Consider the following 23,623-nt stretch of genomic DNA (forward strand, 5'->3'; position numbering starts at 1 on the left):
CAAGATCTAATCTTTATAGATCTTGCCTAGTTATATACTTATATCTATTTCAATGTTCGATGGTTATATTATTATATCATTCAGTATTTAAAAAATTTAAAATGTTATTAATCGTGGTTTGTATTTGATTCCTTCTAGTTCAATCTCAGTTTTTACCATCATTTCTAAATACTGATAAGAACTATAGAAATATCATTAAACACGTGCTCCAATATTACTTTTTATCTATGAAACTATTGTCTATAGTCAATCTTATACACTGTAACAAATAATTTAAATGAAATTTCGAATTTATACCTGATCTTAATTATTGACAGTAGCCACCGTTATACTTGTTTTATATTTTTTATATTTTGATCTTATTTATTGATACAAGAAAATGCGTACATTTGAACAAATTAAGACAGTATATGTGTCTTCTGCTGTAAACAGCACACCAAATTGTTTAGATTGGGGTGTTAATGGATTAGTTATTTATGGTTCTTGTAACGCTATCCATTTATATGATCCTCAAATAACGGTAAGTTGATTAGAAGATTAATTAAAGCTTATATTCATAACCTTCACTATATAGTATTATGACATAAAGCATATTAACACTTTTTATTTAACACTTTTGACAACTAAATCACCTATGCAACAAGTAATATACGAATAGACGTAGACATCAATAGAAATGACACTTATAAACAGTGACAGACCATGAAAAATAAATTTAATCCTTAAATTTGTTTTCTTTAAAATATAAATGGGTGCTTAATTTTAATTTTTATAAAGTATGTTGCCTTCACGTTACTAATTACTAAACATAGCTAAAAAAAACTACTCATTTTATTCTTTAAAACAATGTTAATTGTTTTTGACCCAAAAAAACCTCCTATGTTATCTCCTACATTATTGTTTATTTATATTTAATTATTTATTAGTTGTTAATTATAAAAGTGCAGTATATAACTAACATAAGCTAAACAAATAAAAAAATAAAATAAGTATATTATTTAATTTCAGAACGAATGTGACGGACGAGTTATTTCTTCATTTGTTGCGCATACAAAGCGTGTAAATAGTGTTAAGTGGGTACAAATTTTAGACAGCTGTTGCCAACAAGACTTTGTTTCTTGTTCAACTGATAATACAGCTATATTATGGGAAGACGTTCTTCCTACAGGATCTTATAAAGCCTATGAAAGACTAATTGGTAATACTTCTTATAGCTTATTTATATAATATGATAAGTATGGTAAACGAACAAATTGTTCCCATCAAAAATTAAGTTTATAGAAGTACCGTCAAAGGTCAGTGTATATTGATTATTTGACTGTGATATCCTAGTTTTATAAATCAATTTAATATTAGTTAATTACTTCTTTACCAAGTTAGGTAATTAATTAAAATTTATATATATATATTTTATTAGTTATAATGAAATTTAATTCTTCAAGTATAAAAAATTTGTATTTAGGACATTCTGATGTTGTTACCATAAATGATGCTATAAGACTTGCCAATCAGACACTTATTATTGTAACTGCTGCTGGTGATTGTACTGTTAAAATTTGGATTAAACATAAAAATGAAAGTAAGTTTTTTCATTTTTTAATGTACCCCTTAAAGTTCACTTTATCATTTAAAAATCTGTCATTATTTACTGTTATTTAAATGTATTTGTTCTCTTTATCTGTACTGATCAATTATTAATTTTCAGATACATCTCAATGTGTCCAGACTATAGACTTTGACAGTATATTATGTTTATCTCTAAAAATTACTTTGTTATCCAACACAAATTGTCTTTTATTAGCGTGTGGTTTATCAAATAGTAAAATACAGTTGTATATAAATGATTTTAGTAATGGTGATTCAGTGTTTGTTTCCAGCCATTCATTAATAGGTCATGAAGACTGGGTTCGTTCATTAGATTTTATATCTGAAGGTAAATATTATATGTGATTGCCAATTTTGTAAAATTAGTTATAATTCTTTTGAATTAATGATCAGGGATAACCATTTGTATAATATATATAAATTTGTCTTAGCTTAATACAAATATGTACTCATTAAATAACTTACACAATATATATTTTTAGGTAATTTAGGGAACCTACTTCTTGCTAGTGGATCTCAGGATTCTGTTATAAGATTATGGAAATTTACAATAGAAGAAAATTATAACACTTGCAAATCAATTAAAGAATTTGATGATACATTAAAGTTAGAGAGTAAAAAATTTAATGTGACTAAACAAGATGGTTCTGAGTGTATTTATGTGATTCAATTAGAAACTGTTATATCAGGACATGATGGATGGATTTATGGAGTGCACTGGAAACCTCCTTTTGGAACAGGTAAATTTAAAGAGAGTTAACAAAAGCAATGTTTTCCTACCTATGGTTCACAACATTTTTTTAAAGAATCAAAAGCATATTATAAGATTAAAAGATTCAACTATACAGTGTGATTCTTTTATATTTTATCAAACAACACTCATTTTTAATTTAATATTTTTAACTTTTGAAGCAAAGTATGTTTTAGAATATTTCAATAAATTAAAAGTTAGGTAAATATCACGCATTACTAAAACGTAATCAAACAGTTGCAGTTGATAGGTAGGCGAATGAAAATAATTGTAAAAAATTAATTTTTCAAAGTATCGCTATACAAGATAGGTACTCAATATTTCATATAATTTTATCAAGATACAAAATACAATTGTATCTAAGATACTCCTCAACCTTGGTAAGTGAGTACCACTCTGCTATTCATTAGGTGTCGCATGAGTAAAGTAATTTTATCCAATTTATAACTTAGAAAGATAATAAAAAAAATTGTACTTAAATGTTTTTAATATTTTTATACATTTTTATGCATAAAATTTATAAGATCTTATATTAAATTTTTAAGAATTTTGACCTAATAAATAATTTTATTAAAAAAAACTAAAAAAATTCAAATTTTATATGCCTATGAATAGCTTAAGAGTAGTCGAAGTATTTAGAAAATTTTATTGTAAATATAAAATAATATAAATATTTGGTGAAAATTTCAAGTATCTGTAGTTATTCGTTTCTGAGTTACATCAAAAAAACAAAATCGATTTTATCATAAATTAGATTTATGTAAAAATTTTCATTTTTTTTTTAATTTTTGTTTGTTTTCCCTATCCTTAAAAATATGTATTGGTAATATTGTTCAACTCTAAAAGTATTATCTAGAATAAATTCCAATCATCTAAACTTCAAATACTTACAACTACCAATCCGAATTTTGATTTTTATGTATTGGAATACTCTGAAAAGTATTTTGCTTTATATTATTAAATTAATAATATATTATATCATTAAAAAAAGTAAACAAATTGAAAAATTATAACAATAGAAATTGTTATTTGATTTCAATTGTAAATTATGTGAGAAAAACATTCATAGATTTTGAAATAATAATTTGTTTGATTAAATAATTGCTCATTGTACTATAATCTACTACAATATAACAATATAAATTTATAACAACTAAATGAGTTTTAAATATTGAAGAATGATGTGATTTTATGCAGCAACAAAACTTTACTTAAATCTAACACAATATAAATTATAATAAGAGAATTTTAATTTCTCATTTTCATCACTTATTTTTTGTTTACAATTAAGAAACAGTTAAGGAATGTTATAAATATCTTTTTATATGAAACCAGTCCAACATTAAGTATATATAATGTTATACCTATTATATCCTATATTATATTTTAGAGAAAAAAATGGAATTGCTTTCAATTTCTATGGATAAAACATTAGCAGTTTGGGCTTATGATGAGAACAGTGGTCTTTGGGTTGATTTAATAAGATTGGGAGAAGTTGGTGGTAATACATTAGGGTTTTATGGTGGGAAATTTTCTCCTGATGGTAACAGCATTTTAGCTCAAGGACACAATGGATCATTTCATTTATGGACAAAAGTATGCAATAAAAATTAATAATAAAAACAAATTAAACATTATTTGAATTTAAACATTAGAATAATAATGGTAGTTGGACTCCTGGAGTTACAATTGGAGGTCATTTTGGATCAGTTGAAGATATTACTTGGGATCCAGAAGGCAAATATATTGTTTCTGTAAGTTCTGATCAAACTTCCAGAATCCATGCACAATGGCTGAAGTCAAACACAGTTAACAATTTACATTCTTGTGTAAGTTATTTCAATTAAATTATAAATTTATTTGATATATTACAAGTAAAGCTCATATAGCCAAATTATACATGTTTATTAATTATGTGGAAAGTGCTGAATTCAGATAAAGTGACAGACTAGTAGCTCAAACTTATACATTTTCATAATCTACTCAAATTATATTAATTTCTCAAGATTGTTTTTAAACTTATACATTGATCGACTTGAGAATAACTGTAAAAATTTGTTAGTTGCTGTGTATCAATTCTTTTACCATATACCAAACCATATCAATTGTAAGTTGATTCAGTGCTTGATTTGAGGGGGCGTGGGGGGACGGAGTCCCCCTTCTTTTTAAATTTTTTTTTAGCGTACCCCTTCTATTTGCCCTCACGGTAATGTGACGGTTAATTTTGTGTGGAACGCTTGTTTATCAAACATGCGATGAGTCCCCTTTCTATTTTTTTTCTAAATCAAGCACTGAGTTGATTGGAAATGATCACTTAGATGCATTATTGGTAGTCGTGTAGTCATGTAGCAGTAGTAGTAATTTCATGTAATACAGAATATGAAATATTTTTTTTTTATTCATTCAATCATGACATTATTTCATATCCATTTTGTAAATAATTAAAAAAAAAAATAACTATGTATCATATAATAATACAACCAATGTGACGACACAATGCATTTATTATGTGTTTTTGTGAGCCACTGAGTATACAATAAGAATGAAACTATGGTTAGAGAAATTCTGGCTAGTGGCCCTCGCAAACCATCAGTTTCGATGTACAGATTATGGTTATTATCTTGTATGCTTGAATTTTTGACATTATTAACTTGATTCTTAAATTACTATGTATTCAATATTTATTTTAGAATTGGCATGAAATGGCGCGACCCCAAGTTCATGGTTATAATATGTCTAGTGTTGCTATGTTGTCAAGCTTAAGTTATGTATCTTCAGCTGAAGAAAAAGTTATTAGAGCATTTCAAGCACCTTACAACTTTTTAGAAAATATGAGTCAATTATCTAAAATTAATTTCGACTCTGTTGGTAAATATGTTTTTGTTATTAAAAATATAAATTTTTTATTTTATATTAATACTGATTTAGTTATTTTTGAATTCAGTTTATGTTTATTTATTTTATTTACTAAAATAATGTTGTACTATTAAATATTTTAAGATATCACAAAATGTCCACTTGGTGCTTCTGTTCCATCACTTGGATTATCAAATAAAGCAGTGTCTGAAGATGACTGTAAAAATATTAATAATCAACCAAAAAATAAGGATTATCCTGAACATTATTTTATTCCTTTATCTTTAAATCGTAAGTATTTTTTAAAAATGTAAAAATATCTATTTTTCCAGTATATTGTTTTTACTATATATTTCTGTATATAAATTAGTGTACATTTTAGCTGGTGGTTGTATTCTTTGTATTCTTGGTATTTTAAAATACAATGATATTTAATAGAATTTGAGTTGTTGAACATTTATAATTAACAAGAAACATAAGTTTTAAAATAATTTTTAAGGGAATTAATTTTCAAAATGTACTTTTAATTTTACAGACATATGCATGGATTTTTAAAGAATAATTTATTTTTTAAATTAAATGTAAAAAAACTAATTTTATTTTTATGTCATACTCATTTTAAATATAACCTATATTTTTCATATATATTTGTAGTAAATTAAACTAATTTTATACATTATTAATATAAATTAGAACCTCCAACTGAAGAAGATTTAATTCAAAATACATTATGGCCTGAAATTCAAAAACTTTATGGTCATGTTTATGAAGTTTACTGTTTAGCATCTTCATCAAATCATAAATGGTTAGCTTCGGCAGCAAAAGCAACATCTTTAGAACTAGCTTCTATTATAATATGGTAATTAAAATAAAATTATTTATGTAATAATAATATATTTATATGTAAAATTTGACTAGGAAAAAAATCTAGAATATTCTAAAAATTTAGAGTTAAATTTTTATTTTTCAGGAATACAGAAAATTTTCAACAGGTACAAAAGTTAAAATCACATAATTTAACTGTGACTCAGTTAGCTTTTTCACCAGACAGTAAAAATCTTCTCTCTGTTTCACGTGATCGTACTTGGTCATTATTTGAGTATGATTTAAACTCAAACTTATTTATTACCATAAGTAAATCAGATAAACACACTGGTATTCATACAAGAATAATATGGTGTTGTGCCTGGACTCATGATTCAGCATATTTTGCAACTGGATCTAGAGATGGAAAATTAGTTATTTGGGGTCGAAATGATCAAAGTGTTGACAGTAAAATAACTTATTATGCCAAAACAAATCCTTTAATAGTATCAGAAAAGAGTTTTACAGCTGTGGCCTTTGCTCCAACATTAATTAGTGAATTTAATAAAACCTATCTTTTGGCTATTGGTGCTGATTGTGGAAGTATTGGTTTATATAAATGGAGTTATGAAGAAAACTCTGTAACACCTTGGCTTAAAATTGCTGATTTAATTAATGAGTATCCTTTTCTATAAACCGTATGCCAATAATGTTTATTATAAATTTTGTATATTGCTTTAAATTTGTATTGTTTCCTTAAAAACCCACAATTATAGATTTGGACATCATTTAACAGTAAAAAAAATCAAGTTTCAACCATTACTGTGCAAGACTGATTTTAGATACAGAGAGGGTGTTCTACAAATGGCATCTTGTGGTGCAGACATGATGGTTAGAATTTATGATGTGTTTTTAAAAGATTTTTCTTAGTTGTATTATTATGTAAATTAAATGTATTTAACAGTTAATCAATTATTTTTATGTATACATGTGTTTCTCAGGTTAATTAAATATCAATTTACTTACTAATTTCAATGAAATTATTAAAATAAGTCAATAAATCAAAAACCAATATAATACTATGATGGACAAAAATTACATATACTCAATAGAAAAAATAATATTATTAAACAAGACTGTGATACTAGCATATTGTTCATGTAGAGTGTCCTAGTGTGCCATTTAGAAGTTATGATATAAATTTGAATGTATATTGTTTACATTCTAAAATTCTAATTATCATTTATTATGCAGAATGCATAGTTTCACTACTTGTACATATTATGTACAATTTTCATAATATAACTGTTGCCTGCAGTGACATACAAATGATTTTGAACGGGATATTCAACTGTCCTTTTCGCACAGGTAATTGTTTTGTACGAGTATTTCTGTGATGGTCAGATTTTATGGATGACAAATTTCAAGACCACCCTTAAATGTATATCCACATTAGTACGTCATGATCATAAATCACTGGAAAAAGACTATACTTAGCTATGTATACTATAAATAATTGTGTGATTGGTCAAAATATCCAATGGACAAATAATCTATAGCATGCGTTGTTCAAACTTTAATGACATTCAAAAATATTTTTATATTCAATGAAAAAAAATAACTTTATTATTTCAAAATAATAAAGTTACCAATTTTAAAATGTAGAATATTTGGAAGTTAGAATTCACGACTAGACATATTTTGTACTAAATGAGCATTAGTTATTCCAATTATTCAATTATTTTTAATATTTTTTTAATATAGGTATAGACGTACAGTTGTGTACTTGTATGATAATTTATACATTAGTCATAACGATTTATCGAACAAGCCAATTATCATAATAATAAATAACCATTAATTTAAGATACTTTATAACATATTCAAATTCAACACACATATGATTGAGTCATGGTTCAATTTTCAATTTGATTAAATTTGTAGACAGCAAAGTCTCAGATCTGATATCAGGTATAAAATTAGGTAGATACTACCTACATATATAAAAATTTAAAAACCTATACAACATAATATAAACTACTCTCAGTCGCTCGTTTCAAAGTATGCCCAATCATTGTATTTATTTTTATCCGATTTACGTTATTCGTGTTAATATTAATAATTTTTTTTATTCGTTAAAAATTTCATATAAAATAAATATACCTTGGTACTTCTCTTTCCTTTTAATTATTTTTTAAACAAAAATAATCCAGATCTACCCATATTAAGATAGATAGTAAAAAAACTGATAAAAATTACAAATTCTGTAAAAAGTAAGAAATATTATTTAGCAAGTATCATAAATTACCTCATTTTATATTAGGACTATTAGGTAAGTACCTACCTATTAAGAGTAAAACCTAGCTCTCACTCTCCAAAAATTGTTACTAAACAATATAACGAGCTAAAAATATTAAAACAATTATATTATAATATTAAATTAGACTTTGCTTAAATATATTTATAATTCTAAATCATGCATTTATAATATAATTTTATTTAAATAATTATTTATTCCAACCACCTCATTCACTCTGTTTTTAACTCATTATAGTTGTATGAGAGATGAAGATGAAAGCTTATTTTCCACAGTGAAGAATTCGAACAATTCACAGTGGAGTCTTGGGAAAAATAGGTTAATCGGTTAACAGATGAAGATAAAGAAATATGCCGCTTGGGTTTCATCAAAAAACATTTAAAAATAATAATATACATCTGTTATAAAAAATGATGAAACGTTATTTTTAACCACAATCACCCCGAGATAAAGTGTTTTTAGAGTTGGGAACACATTAATACCTAACTGGTGAATGGAACTATTTCTAAAATTAATTATAAAATGTTGATACATAAACCAAAAGAGTCGTTTATAACCCATGCAATAGACTTTTGTCTAGATAGGAACGGAGTGACGGCTCCGTAATACTAATTAGTAATTACTATGGCCTAAAGGTGGCAACTTGCGTCCCGTGAACAGCATCCAGCCTTCAACCCTTTTTGTATCTGGCCCGTGCTACATTTTCAAACTACATCATACAATTTTAAAGTTAAAAATAGCTATAGCCTATACTTTTTTCTATCGGCCGCGTTGAGACGATACAGTTGTAGTGCATCAAATTGAAAAAAAATGAATCCAATTATAAATATTCTATCCAATGAAAAAACTAGCCAATTAAATCTACCCCGCTCATCACTATGCAATCAACTATGGAAACACCAGGTAATTTGAAGACCATATATTTTCTAATGTTTCACTATGCCTGGACGCCTGGATGTCAGCGTGTCGTTTAGAGGCACGAAATTGATTTTCATTAGGCCATGGCATGTTCTCTCGCTGGATGAGATAGAGAAGACGACAAAATATCTCAATTTTTGAACTTTTAAATTTTATTACTTGAATAAATTATATAAAAATTAATTAGATACCTATGTAGGTAACACGTTATTATCAATAATTTGCCAAGTACCCTTCTTCGACCCTCGCCATACAACTAAGAGAATGAATATCTTGATTCGTGACATCGTATATAGTCATTCGTCAGTTATCTCTTGTACCTACTATTGTCTCGTGCAGTTATGCAAATCGTCATAGTATATTGTGACTTATGGTTATCCATCTATTTATAGAATATAATATTATTATATGGTTGGACATTTATTTAAATCACGATTTGGAAGATTGTGCGATTAGCGATTGCTCGAATAGTTAAATAAAAATTTAGTCATTTTAAATAAAAATAAACTTTTATTTTAGGAATCCCCATCGTTATCACTGTAATAATATCATATACATGTTATAATAACTGCCATAACAAAATAATAAAATACAATATAATATAATAATATAGCCATTAAAATTATATAGTTATTAGTTAATAATAATATTTAAGGCATATTGCATACTGCATAGTATATCGTGTAGATCAGTGTACCCTATGGCCTATATTTTCAAATTGCCGTTATCAGGGAATTTTTTTCTGTGTTTTATAGAATTTATTATTTGTGTCGTAAATAGTATTTCCAAATTTCACTGGTCAATTTTCGGATAACACGGTTTTCTATTATATAATAATATAATATATACTAGTAAGTAGCAAAAAACAAGTTATCTGTATTGATTATATTGCAATTTACTGGCTTCCATCTTTAAATATTATTTTGGTATTAGATACGTAAATTAAATTTGTTTAATATTTTTTAACGATATTAGGTATGGGTATTTACCAAATTTATTAAGCTACTTTGATTACTATTGAGTTTTTATATGGGGGTTAAAGTTTTGTTTTGAATCTGTAAAAATGTCTTATTGTGAAAAGCAGGTACCCTAAGTCCCTAATTGCCAAAGTTTTTATATCAATTCAAGAATTTTTAAATTAAACATATTATTGTTGACAAACCAACATACTTTTATATAACAATAATTTAAATATCTAACAAGTTTTTAAAACAAAAAATATTGATTTAATATTTGATTATTTTATTCATACATTTATTAAATTAATATTATTACAATTAAATTTTGGTTTTTGTGTTAACAATATTAATTATAGCTCATCATGAATGATTATTCTATTGAACCAGTAGTTAATTCAGAATTGTATGAAGTTGAAGAAATAAGACATTTATATGATCTTTTTGATGTAAGTTTTTATGGAAATTTATTAATCGTATATTAATGATGTATTTTTATGAATCAATTGAAATCATTTTAGGTTATAAGTGTTCATAAAGTACAAAATCCACTGCTCTGGGGCTTATACACACTAAGAAAAAATGAAATGGAAATAAATAATAAAAATATAACAGTAAATGAATGGCTTTTATATCACGTTACAGCCACCAAAAATGTTCAATCAATTGCTGAAAATAATTTAGACTGGCGTTTTACAAGTCGTTGTCGATATGGGAAAGGTGTATGCTTTTCATATTGTCCTTTATATGCCAACAGATATGCATCATGTGCTCAAGGTAAATAATTGTTAAACTTTATTTAATTGTATTAAATCAAATTTTTTGCTCTCATTAAAATTTATTTAATATTTAACTAGGATCAATGTCTACAGTAGATTACGATGAAAATATCATGAATATTCTTGTTAATATGGGTTTTCCAAGGGAAGCTGTCAAACGAGCATTATTTTATACTAATAACCAAGGTTTAGGATCTGCAACCAAATGGCTTATGGACCATATTACAGACAATAATTTTGCTGAACCTTTTTTTCCATCCAGACATGATAGTAGTAAGTTAATTATTATTTTATTTTTTTCGTAAAGCATTTAAAAATATTATGATATTATAATTTTTAAATCATTCTGATGTATATATTAATTTATTAATATTTTTTTTTTTTTTTTAAGAAATTTCAATTGAGCGAGCATTTATAATTTGTCGAGTTTTAGTTCAAAGAATCAAAGATGTTAGCGTCAATTATAATTTGAATGTTATACCTAATGTTTTTGACACTGCTAAATCAACAAATGGTATGGTTTATGTAAAATTTAATGATTACGAATTTTATCCTCAGTACATTGTGTATTATAGAGAACATCATTTTTCTCAATATGCTGATCCATATTCATGTAATTTCAATCATTATTATAGTGTTGATCAATAATACTAATATATTATAAATTGTCTAATTTAAAATTAATTTTTTTAAATAATTGTTATCAATTTAATGTTGACTGTATTTTGACTTATGCATATTTATACCAGATTAACCTTATCAAAAACGATGAAATTCTTGTATTAAGATTTTTTTTTTATCATTATAATGTGTTATAATATATTTATCAGGTAACTTATACTAAAAAACAAAATGTTAGTTATTAAGTGAATGTATGATTTAAATTAATTAAAAGTTATGTATTTTAAAATACCTTTTAAATATATTAGGTACTTGAATTTGCGTTTAAAATAATTTAAATTTCCATGATTTTATTGGAAAAAATATTAAAATAAGATTTATATGTGAATTAATATTTGGAAATAACATCTTGGTTTGTTCATGCAATTTAGAAATTTATCAAGAATAAATTCCACGTGTGAATAGAGTACCACGTAACAAATAGGGGAAATGAAAGGTACAACAGATTTAAATAGTTGAACACTCCAGTAGAAAAATTATAAAATAAATACAAAGGTAAAATTAAATAGTACATCAAAATATTTATTACAAATATAATGAAGAATAATAAATCTTAGAGAAAAATTATACAAACTGCTGAACAATAGAGAATTTTATAATTCATATAATTTCATCAATAATAACATTTTATTTTATTGAAAATAATATTACAATCTAACTTAAAGAATATAAAATAAAATATATTCAGAAAAACAATAAATTAAGTGATAATATAATTTAGACTAGATTATTGATTATTTAAATGTAGGCACATATGTAACAGTTATAATATGTTAAATATATTAATATTTTATGTGAAAATTAAATATTATACAAATATTAAATAAATAAAATCAGTCTTTTTTTACCAAATATAATGTTTGAACATAATTTATAAAATAATTAAAAGAATGATGGTTATTAAAATAATACCAACTAAAATTCCAATTGCCATCCATTGTCTTCTGTCTAAAATAAAAATACATTATTAATATTATGCACAGTAGAATAGAAATAACTGAAAAATGTAATTGTTTAACAATAAAATAACATTTTTTCTAATTTAATTATTAATTAAAAAAAAGTAAAAAGTAATAGAAAAAAAATGTTTACACGGCACGTCAATTCAATTTGTCAATTATTTTTGTTACACTTAGATTTGGAACTGTACTGAGAATTTTAATAAGTCAACTTTGTACATTCTCAAAACATATGATTTGCAAATTAGTATTGCTTGGTTAGGCTCACCACAATATTATCAAAATTATTGCCTTGACTATGCTATAGTACTTTAGGTTTATCCTAAAAAGATAACTTTATTGGTAAGATATCAAAATATACCTATTCCCATACCAAGTCATACTATGTCATGAACCGCACACCATGGGTTTTCTTCTTAAGATTTAAAGATGTATAATTTTTTTTAATTTTAAAAGTAAAAATTAAAAAACATTCATTGTAATAATTTATAATGATCCTATTAAAATTACCATCAGACAATTGTAGAACTTGTGCCACCTTTTTTGATACCATGTCTAATCTTGATTCTGTTTTGTCTAATTCAGTGCTTAAATTTTCAAGCATTCTAAAAAAAAAAAAAAAATGTATTTATAATATAATTAATTAAAGAATATTTTGTTTTTATCAAAATATAACACAATATTAAAACAATAGTTTATGACTTAAATGAAAGAGTGATTAATTTAAATTATTTTTTAAGTTGAAATTTAGTTTACTGAAAAATTTAAAAATTTATAATTTAAAATCTACTTACACATTTTGATGATCTAACTCGACACTTATATCTTCTGAAACATTTTTCAAAGTTTTTACTGAATTAGATATGAGGTCAAGTTGATTGTGTTGATTATTCATCTTATGAGAATGTGAACTCAGCATATCAGCTACAAATGTTGATGTGCCTGGACGGGATGTAAATAATACATCATCCGGATCTTCAGTATCTCTTTCTAGTAATGGCTATTATAATAAAAATATATTTCCAAATAATACAATCCAAAGAAGTGATATGTACATTAAAAACTGCTTTATTTTTATAAAAAAAGATGCTAAATAGATTATTTTAAATTTGATAAGCACCCATTTTAACTACATGATATTATAAAAGTAAATAATTTAAATTTTTAAACTTAATTTAATTAAATTTTAATTATATGTCATATTGCTATAATTGTAAGGTAATTTATTACTTAAACATTTCTGAGGAAATTAATTATACTCTTGGATAGTATAAGAAAACTTAGTAGATAATGTTGTTCAAATGTAAAATTAAAGTAATAAATGTTGACGAATAAAACTATTAACATTTAAAAATAATTACTTATTATATTTTAATTTTATTACTTGTAAAGTGGCATAAACTTTAATAAGTTGTCTTTAATCCAAAGGTATTAATATCAATCTTTACTGTTTGATCAACTGACTTTAAAATAATTTGAGTTTTTTTGAAATTAAACTTACCTCACTATCTTGAGTTCCTGAGTTCAATTCCCAGGAATAACCATTTTTTCCTCTAGGCATCATATTTTTTGTTAACTTAGTAATTTAAAATTAAAAAAAAATTGTAATTCTGTAGTTTATTATCAAACCTACAGATAACATGAATTTTTTTTTTAAATAAAAATGTTAATTAGAATGTGTGATATATGTACACAGTGCATAGGTATATTGTAGTGGTAGTGAGGATTTAACTATACTATAGACATATCATAAATTGTGAACTACTGATTGATTAGTGATTATTATTAAAAACAATACTAATGACAATTGTTAATAATTGAAACATGGAATAAAAGAAATTATTCGGGAAAACAAAATGTAATAAAGTATGGAAAAGAACCTAGAACAGGTGGTCAATACATTTATAGAGGTCTGTATGATAAAAATCTATTATCTGTAAAAATAAATGTATTTATGTATAATGGTCTCGGATATTACCATAGAGTAATAATACTATGTGAGATTTGTTAGTATGTTATCAATCCTTCTGATTATTTATCAAATCACATGCGTGTAAACTTGTATTTCAGTTTTCATTTTTTCAATATTGTACAATAATTTGACTATTGTAATAACATCGTTTCACATTAATACTGATATATGGACAAAAACGTTTCGTAGATTTAGTTTTAGATGATTTATTCTGATGTAGATGTAGTAACTGAGACTGAATATGTATAATCACACGTCTCATAATTACCTAGGTCAATAACTGAAAGATAAAAATCAATGAGGTAAAATCGGTACAAGCAAATTTCACATTACAATGTTACGAATGTCTTCTTATACTAAAAATAAACGGTACATCTATTTCTATTCAGTCAGCGACGAAGTACATAATTATCTAGGCATAACTTTAGATAAAAGATTGACATGATGTCATGGTCACACCCATGAGCGGGATTGGGTGGCAGATGGGCGATTCCCGCGCTAACCCGTGAAAATTTGGATTCTCTGAATACATTTTAATTATTTTATGAAAATATGTATTGATGTTTTTAATAATAACTGTATTTTTTTACAAGTAATGGAGTAAAATAAAGTAATAACTAATAAGTAAAGAAAAAGAAAAAAAATATCAAACAAGTGCTAAACCAAAAAAATAAAAATTATTTTTGGATTTTATTATAGTCCTAAAATCTTCATAATGACCTCCAAGCTCCAACTACCAACTGTGAGAGAACTAATAATAAATCATTACAAAAAAATTTATAACCAACTAAAAGACATTCATCAAATGTCCTCCACAACTATCCTAAACATTACCGGTTGTCTAAACAGTAAACAGGAACTGGTCTAGTGACCTATAAGATCCTGTGTAATCGTAATACTCCAGGTCAGTCACATAAAAAAACAAATTGTTTAATATATCGTACATTCGTACTCCAGAGTTGTTTATTCATAGTTTTTGTCGGTGTAATAGAATTTATGTGATACGATATTATAACAATTATTCGGTAATAAAACTATTGTACAATATTGAAGATAAGCCCCAACTCATACGCTTTGATAAATAAGTTATTGGGGATTGATAACATTCTGACAAATTTCAGATCATATCATTGAATAAAATTAACATACGGCCAGCAGCAGCTGATGTAAGTTGTAAATCGTAATGCAGTCGTCTCTTTTCATTAACCGGTTCTACTCGGATATTAAAATGGTAACAACCTAAAAGACCATAATTTAGGATGAGCGGTAACAACAATAGTACAATGCGCCGTTCATGTGAACAACGAATAATAATAATATATAGTACCGAATATTTGATACTTTGATAGTGTATAAATAAATATTTTATATCATAAAAACTTGTTCATTTTATTTTTATATATCTAATGATGTCGCGTTGATAATTGTTATTAATTAATAATTATTATCATGCGGTGTTTATTAAAAACGTTGCGCGTTTCATAATTAGTTATTATTGGTATAGATTAGGCATCGCGTTGAGAGTTGACAGAGTTCAGTTCACTCGTGTGCATTGAGTATTCGGCGTACGTGGTTTATAGCTATTTATAATAATTATCCGTGAAATAATAATAAAATATAAATATGTAATTGTTTTTAATTTTTTTCAGTGAAATATTTTAGTTTTTTTTTTTGTAACTTGATTTGTAATAAGATGTGACATTTTCACCAATGATATTATTAAAATTATGAATGAAACGAACGTAGTTAATGTAGACGTATTGACAAAACGATTCGAATCTTTTCAAAGTTCTAAGAAACCCGGACTGGATGACAAGAGACGACACGAAAATAATGCGAACAAAAGAATTATTAAAAGAACTCCCGCGTTCAGACGGGATGTAAATATTTCGAGAAAACTAGTAGTGGATCATTCACAAGCCGTGGTGGTAACTAACAATGTGAAACAATTTAGTAATATAATTATTTCAAGCACTAATGAGTGTAAAAAAATCACACCTACTGATTCTCATGGTTATAATAAGACTGACAGTTTAAATCAAAAACTATACCTAGACACATTTGCAAATGATGATAAAAATAAACTTGTAACTGACCAAAAATCTCTTATAAATTGTTTGAAAAAGAAACTAGAAAATAATAATACTACTAGTTGTAAACAAAAAGTACTAAAAAAAAATATTGAACTTCCTCTAAAAGCACATTTACCGATTGGTCCGCCTCCTAAAAAGCCACCAAGAACATTTGCTCATGATAAACAATTAGATTTAGATCTTCCTAATAATTATACAATGGAATCTCATCAAATTTCCAAGTCTGATCCAAAAGCTATGTTGGAAAAGCTAGAAATGTTTATAACTAAAAATTCTCATACATATGGACCAAAAAATGAAAATACTACTGGACAAGATTGTAATTCAAATATAAGTTCTAAGAAATCTAATTTATTCAATTTAGCAAAGTCTTTAAATTGTTTGGAAAATGATAAAGTGTATGGTAATTCATTAAAAATACATCATACAGATGAACAGAATTATTTAACTAGAAAATCATATAATGAAAATGATACAGAACATATATATGATGAACCAATATTCCTAAAGCCTAATTCAAGGCTAAACATTGATAGTGTTCATAATTGTAATACGCTTAGTAATGATCGGGTTTGTGATTCTGATAAATCCAATCTACATTATATGGTAAGTTCTGAATAATAATTAAAATAATAATTGTCTATTTGATTTTTTTATTTATTCACTACTAAAACATTTATCATACCTATAAATAATATTTAATCTATATTTTTATGTTGATCTGTAGTCCACACCAATTAAAGATTACAATTCTGAAATTAATTTGAAAGAATCTGAACCATATTTTCAAATCGATACTACAGATGGAATTGATTCAAAAACAAATAAAAATATGACTATGAGTCATAAGAGAAAAGTATTGTTTAATATTAGTTTTTATATAATGTACACCTAGTTAATTTTTAATTTAATTAACTAACAATATTGTTTACTTTTCTAAGATTCAAATGTTAATGAATGAAGCTTACGGTACATTTGTTAAAACTCAAGATGAAAGTGACTCAGAGTCAATTTCTAATTGTGAAAACAGTTCTAGTGGTTCAATAAATAATCTAACGGGTAAATAAATACCTTTATAATTATTTTTATTCCTTTATAGATATATACATTTCTATAGAACTAATTTGTAAGATAAATAATAAAATGAGTCCTTAATAATTATATAAGTTAACAATAATGAATGCATTCATCTTCAATTTATTAGACATGTGATTATAATAATGTTTATTGTTTAATGTAGGTATCTATCTACTTCATTTTATTTTTATTGGGCACCTATTATTAGTCACGTAATAAGCTGCCGAAAGGACTAATAGATTACATTAATGTCTTATAAAACTGCTTAACTAAGTATTATTGATCCAATTATAAATTATAATTATTTAGCTTATATAACTTAATATACTAACAAGGAATTTATTTGTGAACAATTCCAATATCACCTAAAGTTTTTGTCTTAGATTTGTATGTACAAAATAATTTTTAACAATCTTACACTGAAATTATGTTTGATTAAAAATCAAAATTCTTATTACAATATCTATTTTATCAAAAATCAATTTCAAAGTCTACTAAATGAAATTGCAAATTTTATATTTATTAATATTTTTAATACTTAGATATTGCATTGTGATTATAAGGTCAATTTTAAATTAAAAATTTTATTTTAATTATATCACAAATTTAATTTAAATATTTAAAAGTGTTGTTGTACAGGATTATTCAAAATGATTCATCTAATTCCAAATTATTATATGTTTTTAGTTTTTAGGTTTAGTGTAAATGTGATACATTAAATAAAAAAAAATAATATTTCAAATTTATGTAATGGTAACAATAAATATTCTCAGTGGCTTCCTTTGATCACACAAACAACAACTAGTCAGAACTCTAATTCATTCCATACATATCCATTATAAAATGATTGTTCTAATTTTTAGTTCTTTTTAAGTTGATGATATAATAGTAAATATACAGTATCTTTAACATATTCCAAAAATACGAAGTCGCATGGCGTAAAATCAGGTAACCCAGGAAACCAGATGCAAAGTATCGAATGATGCATTTTGAATAGCCTTGTATATCCTAATAAATGTACTTTGCTTTTTAGCTAAAAATAAACTATCCAAATCCATTAAAAATTAATAATTTTTAAATTACTTTAGAATGTTAAAATGCAATATTTTTAACTTTACTTTGACAACAAATATACCTTATGTAACAATTAATATATGTTTATAACATCTATGAATTTTATCATTTAACCATTTAGAATATATTGTAACATTAGAAAAAAGTATTTCACTTTAATCCTGAGTAGAATGATCTTCATAATTACAATTTCTTTTAAATGTAAAGCTACCGTATTGGCAATAACTTTGTTTATTAAACATTTCATTAAACCAATAAGAATATACTTCATCCTTAAAATTTATTATATTTCATTAAAAGAAATTTAAATTAAATTCTCAATTTTCAATATTTTATAATTGAAGTTTTGATTAAATACGCATAGAAAAATAAAAGTGTACAAATATCTACATAATTTTAATTCTATTATATATACATATTTATTTTTTTTTTTTTAGATAAGAATATAAGTGAACAAACTTTAGAGCGTAAAGGGTATTTACGTAGAGTAGCTAAAAAAGTAGCAACATCAACATGTTCAACTATTATTCATGATAAAAATCATCTATTTCAAGCACTTCTATTAATTGGACTAGATTTAAGTTCAACCAAAGAAAAATTACCTTATATAAAACATAAATATCCTGTACAAGTAATTATTGTGTTTAAATAGACTAAATTGTTTAAGAATTTTTTAACAAATGCATGATCATTATATCTTTAGGCTGAAATTCCAAAACAATTTGAGAATTTATGTTTTCCTGACGCACACGTTTGGCCATTTACTGCGGATGATTGTAGAACATATTCATTAACTGTTACTGATGAAAATGGTCGTCGTAATTATGGGTACTGTTATAGAGTACAGCCTGAAGGAGCTGCCTATTGTTTACCATTGGTGTATTGTATATATTCTTCAATTAAAGCCAACAGTTTTTATTTTAAGGTATATATTTAATATTTTCACTGTATATTTTTAGTTAAATTATTCAAATTTTTAATTTTAAATAATATCCAACTTAAAGAAACATAAAAATTTATTAATTAAAATGTATTTTAAAGATATTACAAGAAATTGAATCAAGACATGGTTTATCTGAATTCAATATGAAAATGTTTATAAAATTACTATATGACCAGCCATTTCCAGAACTCGGTTCTACAATTTATATTCCTCTTGAACCTGCAAATTACAGTACTGAGCAGTAAGTTAATAAACATTTAAGAAAAATTATTTTATTTTTTAAGATGAACAAGATAGTTTCATGTCTTGAAATGTTCAATATAACTTGAACACTTCAATTGTTAACATTTTGTTATTAGTATCGAATGTTAGATACAAACTGTATTTTTCTTATTTTTTAATTTTTTTTAGAATTCACTATAAATTTTTAAATTTTAAACTATTATCTCTATTTATGAATTATAATTTATATAATAGATAATAGTTGGCTTAAAATATTAATATTTTACTTTAAAATATTTGATGTATTATCTAATTGGTAGTTAATCTTAAAAAAACTCATTAAGTCGTTAGATGTATAGAATCTTATACAGAATCCACAATTGTTTTAATAATTTCTTCATTCAGGTATTTATTTTATTTTCTGTATTTAAAACTACTTATTCTAAATTCCATGGATATGAATGAATATTTAAAAAATATATATTGATTTAAATTTAAAATATGATCACTTAGTTTGATTTAAGTGATCATTATATCTAAACTTATATAAAAGGTCTTAATTTTGTTTTTTTTATAAAACTACTCTTATATTATTATTATTATTAATTTTTATCTGTTAATCTGTAAATCTATTTTTATAAGAGTCTTGTATATATATTTATTTATTTTTAATATTGAAATTCTATTTTCTAGTTCTAATAATGGAGAACTTCTTATACCATTTGATATTCAACGTGATCAAGATGATCTACTAAAACTTTTACACATTATTAAACCAAATACATTTATACAAATGTTAGCTACAATGTTATTAGAAAGAAAATTAATTCTTCTCAGCAAATCTATAAGGTAATTAAATATATCAAATAATTTTAATATGTTAAAGAAGAATTTTAAAATATTTGACTATGATTATTTTGAAATTTCATACTGTTTAATTTAGAAAAAAAAAATATAAATATTTTATGTGTTTGAATATTGATGAATCATTTATTAATTACACACTCTTTGAACATCTTTTATATTTAATAAAATATTTACTCGTAATCTTTAAACTATAAAATTTAGATTTGTATTGTTTTAGATCACTTGTTAATAATATAAATAGGTAGTTGTATTTATTATATAAATTAAAGTATAGTAAAATTCAATTTTAATCCTTTTTTTTATAGTTTATTATCAAGTAGTATTGAAGCTCTTACATCTTCCTTATATCCATTTTCTTGGCAACATACTCTTGTATCAGTTCTTCCTTCTCAAATGGTATCTGTTGCTGATTTTGTTCAAGCTCCAACGCCATATATCATTGGTTTGTTGAAAACAGAAAATCAATCAGATATTTTCTCTCAATTGAGTGAGAATGATCAAGTAAATACTATACTTATATATTAACTTTTTATGAGTAATTAAAATAATTATGTTATTTAATTAGGTTTTCATTTTTGATTTGGATGCTAACAAAACATTGCGTAAAGTAAAAGATGAATATAGTGTCCTACCATCAAGAATTGCAAAAGGTTTGAAAAATGTTATTGGGTTAAAGGTGGAGTTAGACCAATCAACTAAGGCAGTTCTAGCATCAGAGTCTCTTATAAGATTGTTTGTGGAACTAGTTGGTCATTATAAATCTTTTATTCTACCAAATTCAGAAAATAAAAATCATTTTCAGGTATTATTGATAAAATATTTTTCTATTTTTACTTTTTAGTATACATATTCTGATAAGTTTTTTCTGAAAGAAACTATGTAAATATTGTAAACATAATATCTTGTGTTATAATACAAAACATAGGAATTAAAATAATAACAGTTATTAATGTTGTTATTGTTAATAGTTATTGATAATAGATAAACAATTATGGTTATAATTTCATATTTTGTAATAAATTTAATTATTTTTCTTAAAATAAAAAAGGTATTATCTACACTTAGTTCATATGTAAATTATACAGTAAATAATACGTTTTTAATTTGTATACTCTTGAATCATATTTTTTAATCATTAAAAAATGGTCTAGTTCATTACAATTTTCAATTAACTTAAATCAATATATTTTTTTATTATTTAAATTATATATAATATAAATTTAATACAGAAAAAAAAACTTGTTACTTTCCGTTAAAGTGTAATATATATCTAATTATGTTTCAGAAACAATTTTTCATTGATGCTGGTATTAATACTGCACATAGAAATTTTTTGGAATGGTTTACAGAAACAGCTATGTTCACAACATTTCTAAATAATAAAATGCATAGCAATATTGACAAAAAAGACGTATTTGAGTGTAGATGTGATGAATTTTCTAGCGAGCTCAATAAAATTAAACGTAAATCAAAAACTCTTCAGTCAATGAAGGCAATAGGTGATCGGATTAAAGAATGGGCAGTTTCATGAATCAATTGATACTATTTAATTAACTGCTTAATATCTAATTTATATTTATAAATTTTAATTTAATATAATTATATATATTAACCAAAGATCAAGATTTTCTAAAAAACCGTTATATATTTAAGAAAAATAAAAACACTGAATAGTATTACTAAAATATTAATAATTTTTATATTGTTTGTATTATATTAGCATTCATTTGTTAAAAATATTTCATTGTCATTTATTAAATTGTATAAATGCTCATATGATTAACATAGTGTATACTATATATTAATACACTATATTATTTTGTGCTCTTTTTAAATTTGTTTTTTATTTCTGATTGTTAATATTTATTTTATTATAGTATAATAATATCTCTAATAATATATTCTGTGATATAAAAATTTAATTTTAGCCTTCTTGCAAGAAGTTATTGAACACAGAATTTACTACAGCAACATGAAATGATTTTAAAACCCTTTTAACATAAATCAAACTTCCAACTAATCCATTTTGTATTTGCATAATCTAATTTTGGAAAACCTGTGAATTTTATAATACCAAAACCATTATTCAAGACCTAATTCAATCCAAAAAGTAAGTCTAAACAGTAACTTAATTAAAAATAAATTATTATCTATTAATAATATGCAAGTATTATTATTGACGTATCATTAACACTTAATGTTTGTATAGTACAGAAAAGATCAGTGTATTATTAAAAGGTTTATTACATGTTAAATTGAGAATTGTAAAAAAAAAAAAAACAGAAAATGTACATGTATTTCTGCTGTCAATGTAGGTAAAATGCAAAAATAGGAATACAGAAGTGGCACCATTTTTCTAGTAAAATACAATTTTAAAAATTAAAAAAAAATATTTCGTTTTGAAGTTAGCTAGATCTGAGAAAAAATGTATCTTACAATATATTTGGTTAATTGAATAGGTTGGTGGGTGCTAATGACAAATTGTGTGTAAGGAATAATTTTTAAACTTATTTATAATTGGGCTAATTCTTTGAAGACAGTTTAAGTAGATAAATAGGATATATGGACAAATATTTTAAATATGTATTAATTGAAGAGTTATAAAGTTAAAACACTGCAATCTAAAGTAAAAAAAATACTCGAGGAAGTGTCCATAATTCAATTTTTTTAGTTTCAGACTTCAACCTTCAACAAAGAAAAAATGTAAAATTCAAACACATTAAATAGCTTTATTACCAAAAAGTTCAGT

At 24.5% G+C, this 23,623-nt stretch overlaps 4 protein-coding genes across 5 annotated transcripts; 3 read left to right on the forward strand and 1 right to left on the reverse strand.

Moving 5' to 3' along the window:
• The first annotated feature begins 185 nt into the window (after positions 1–185).
• Positions 186–6,984, forward strand: LOC112597786 (probable elongator complex protein 2). Its single transcript, XM_025344001.1, has 12 exons — positions 186–520; positions 1,009–1,198; positions 1,463–1,579; positions 1,706–1,933; positions 2,088–2,345; positions 3,747–3,952; positions 4,012–4,185; positions 5,047–5,224; positions 5,357–5,503; positions 5,906–6,071; positions 6,183–6,695; positions 6,793–6,984. Exons 1-12 carry the CDS (start codon positions 380–382, stop codon positions 6,944–6,946), a joined length of 2,472 nt encoding a protein of 823 aa, XP_025199786.1. The 5' UTR covers positions 186–379; the 3' UTR covers positions 6,947–6,984.
• A 2,154-nt stretch (positions 6,985–9,138) lies between these two features.
• Positions 9,139–11,634, forward strand: LOC112596475. Of its 2 annotated transcripts, none has more exons than XM_025342178.1 (5): positions 9,139–9,236; positions 10,567–10,656; positions 10,729–10,984; positions 11,065–11,259; positions 11,378–11,634. In XM_025342178.1, exons 1-5 carry the CDS (start codon positions 9,144–9,146, stop codon positions 11,632–11,634), a joined length of 891 nt encoding a protein of 296 aa, XP_025197963.1. In that variant the 5' UTR covers positions 9,139–9,143. The 2 variants fall into 2 exon arrangements, with proteins under 2 accessions (XP_025197963.1, XP_025197970.1); XM_025342185.1 differs by lacking the exon at positions 9,139–9,236 and adding an exon at positions 9,882–10,102.
• Positions 11,635–12,504: 870 nt separating this feature from the next.
• LOC112595965 (syntaxin-10) lies at positions 12,505–14,529 on the reverse strand. The gene is made up of 4 exons (XM_025341389.1): positions 14,128–14,529; positions 13,421–13,626; positions 13,137–13,231; positions 12,505–12,615 (listed from the first exon to the last, which is right to left on the reverse strand). The coding sequence occupies exons 1-4, from the start codon at positions 14,188–14,190 to the stop codon at positions 12,539–12,541; spliced, it is 441 nt and encodes a 146-aa protein (XP_025197174.1). The 5' UTR covers positions 14,191–14,529; the 3' UTR covers positions 12,505–12,538.
• Positions 14,530–16,018: 1,489 nt separating this feature from the next.
• LOC112597293 (DENN domain-containing protein 2A-like) lies at positions 16,019–22,540 on the forward strand. Its single transcript, XM_025343267.1, has 11 exons — positions 16,019–16,163; positions 16,248–17,297; positions 17,419–17,547; positions 17,633–17,750; positions 19,280–19,473; positions 19,546–19,767; positions 19,884–20,026; positions 20,701–20,856; positions 21,180–21,375; positions 21,440–21,676; positions 22,160–22,540. Exons 2-11 carry the CDS (start codon positions 16,326–16,328, stop codon positions 22,403–22,405), a joined length of 2,613 nt encoding a protein of 870 aa, XP_025199052.1. The 5' UTR covers positions 16,019–16,163; positions 16,248–16,325; the 3' UTR covers positions 22,406–22,540.
• The last annotated feature ends 1,083 nt before the right edge of the window (positions 22,541–23,623 follow it).

Source organism: Melanaphis sacchari, unplaced genomic scaffold, assembly GCF_002803265.2.
Source record: "Melanaphis sacchari strain LSU unplaced genomic scaffold, SCAv2.0 Contig0_pilon_pilon, whole genome shotgun sequence".
Taxonomy (NCBI): domain Eukaryota; kingdom Metazoa; phylum Arthropoda; class Insecta; order Hemiptera; family Aphididae; genus Melanaphis; species Melanaphis sacchari.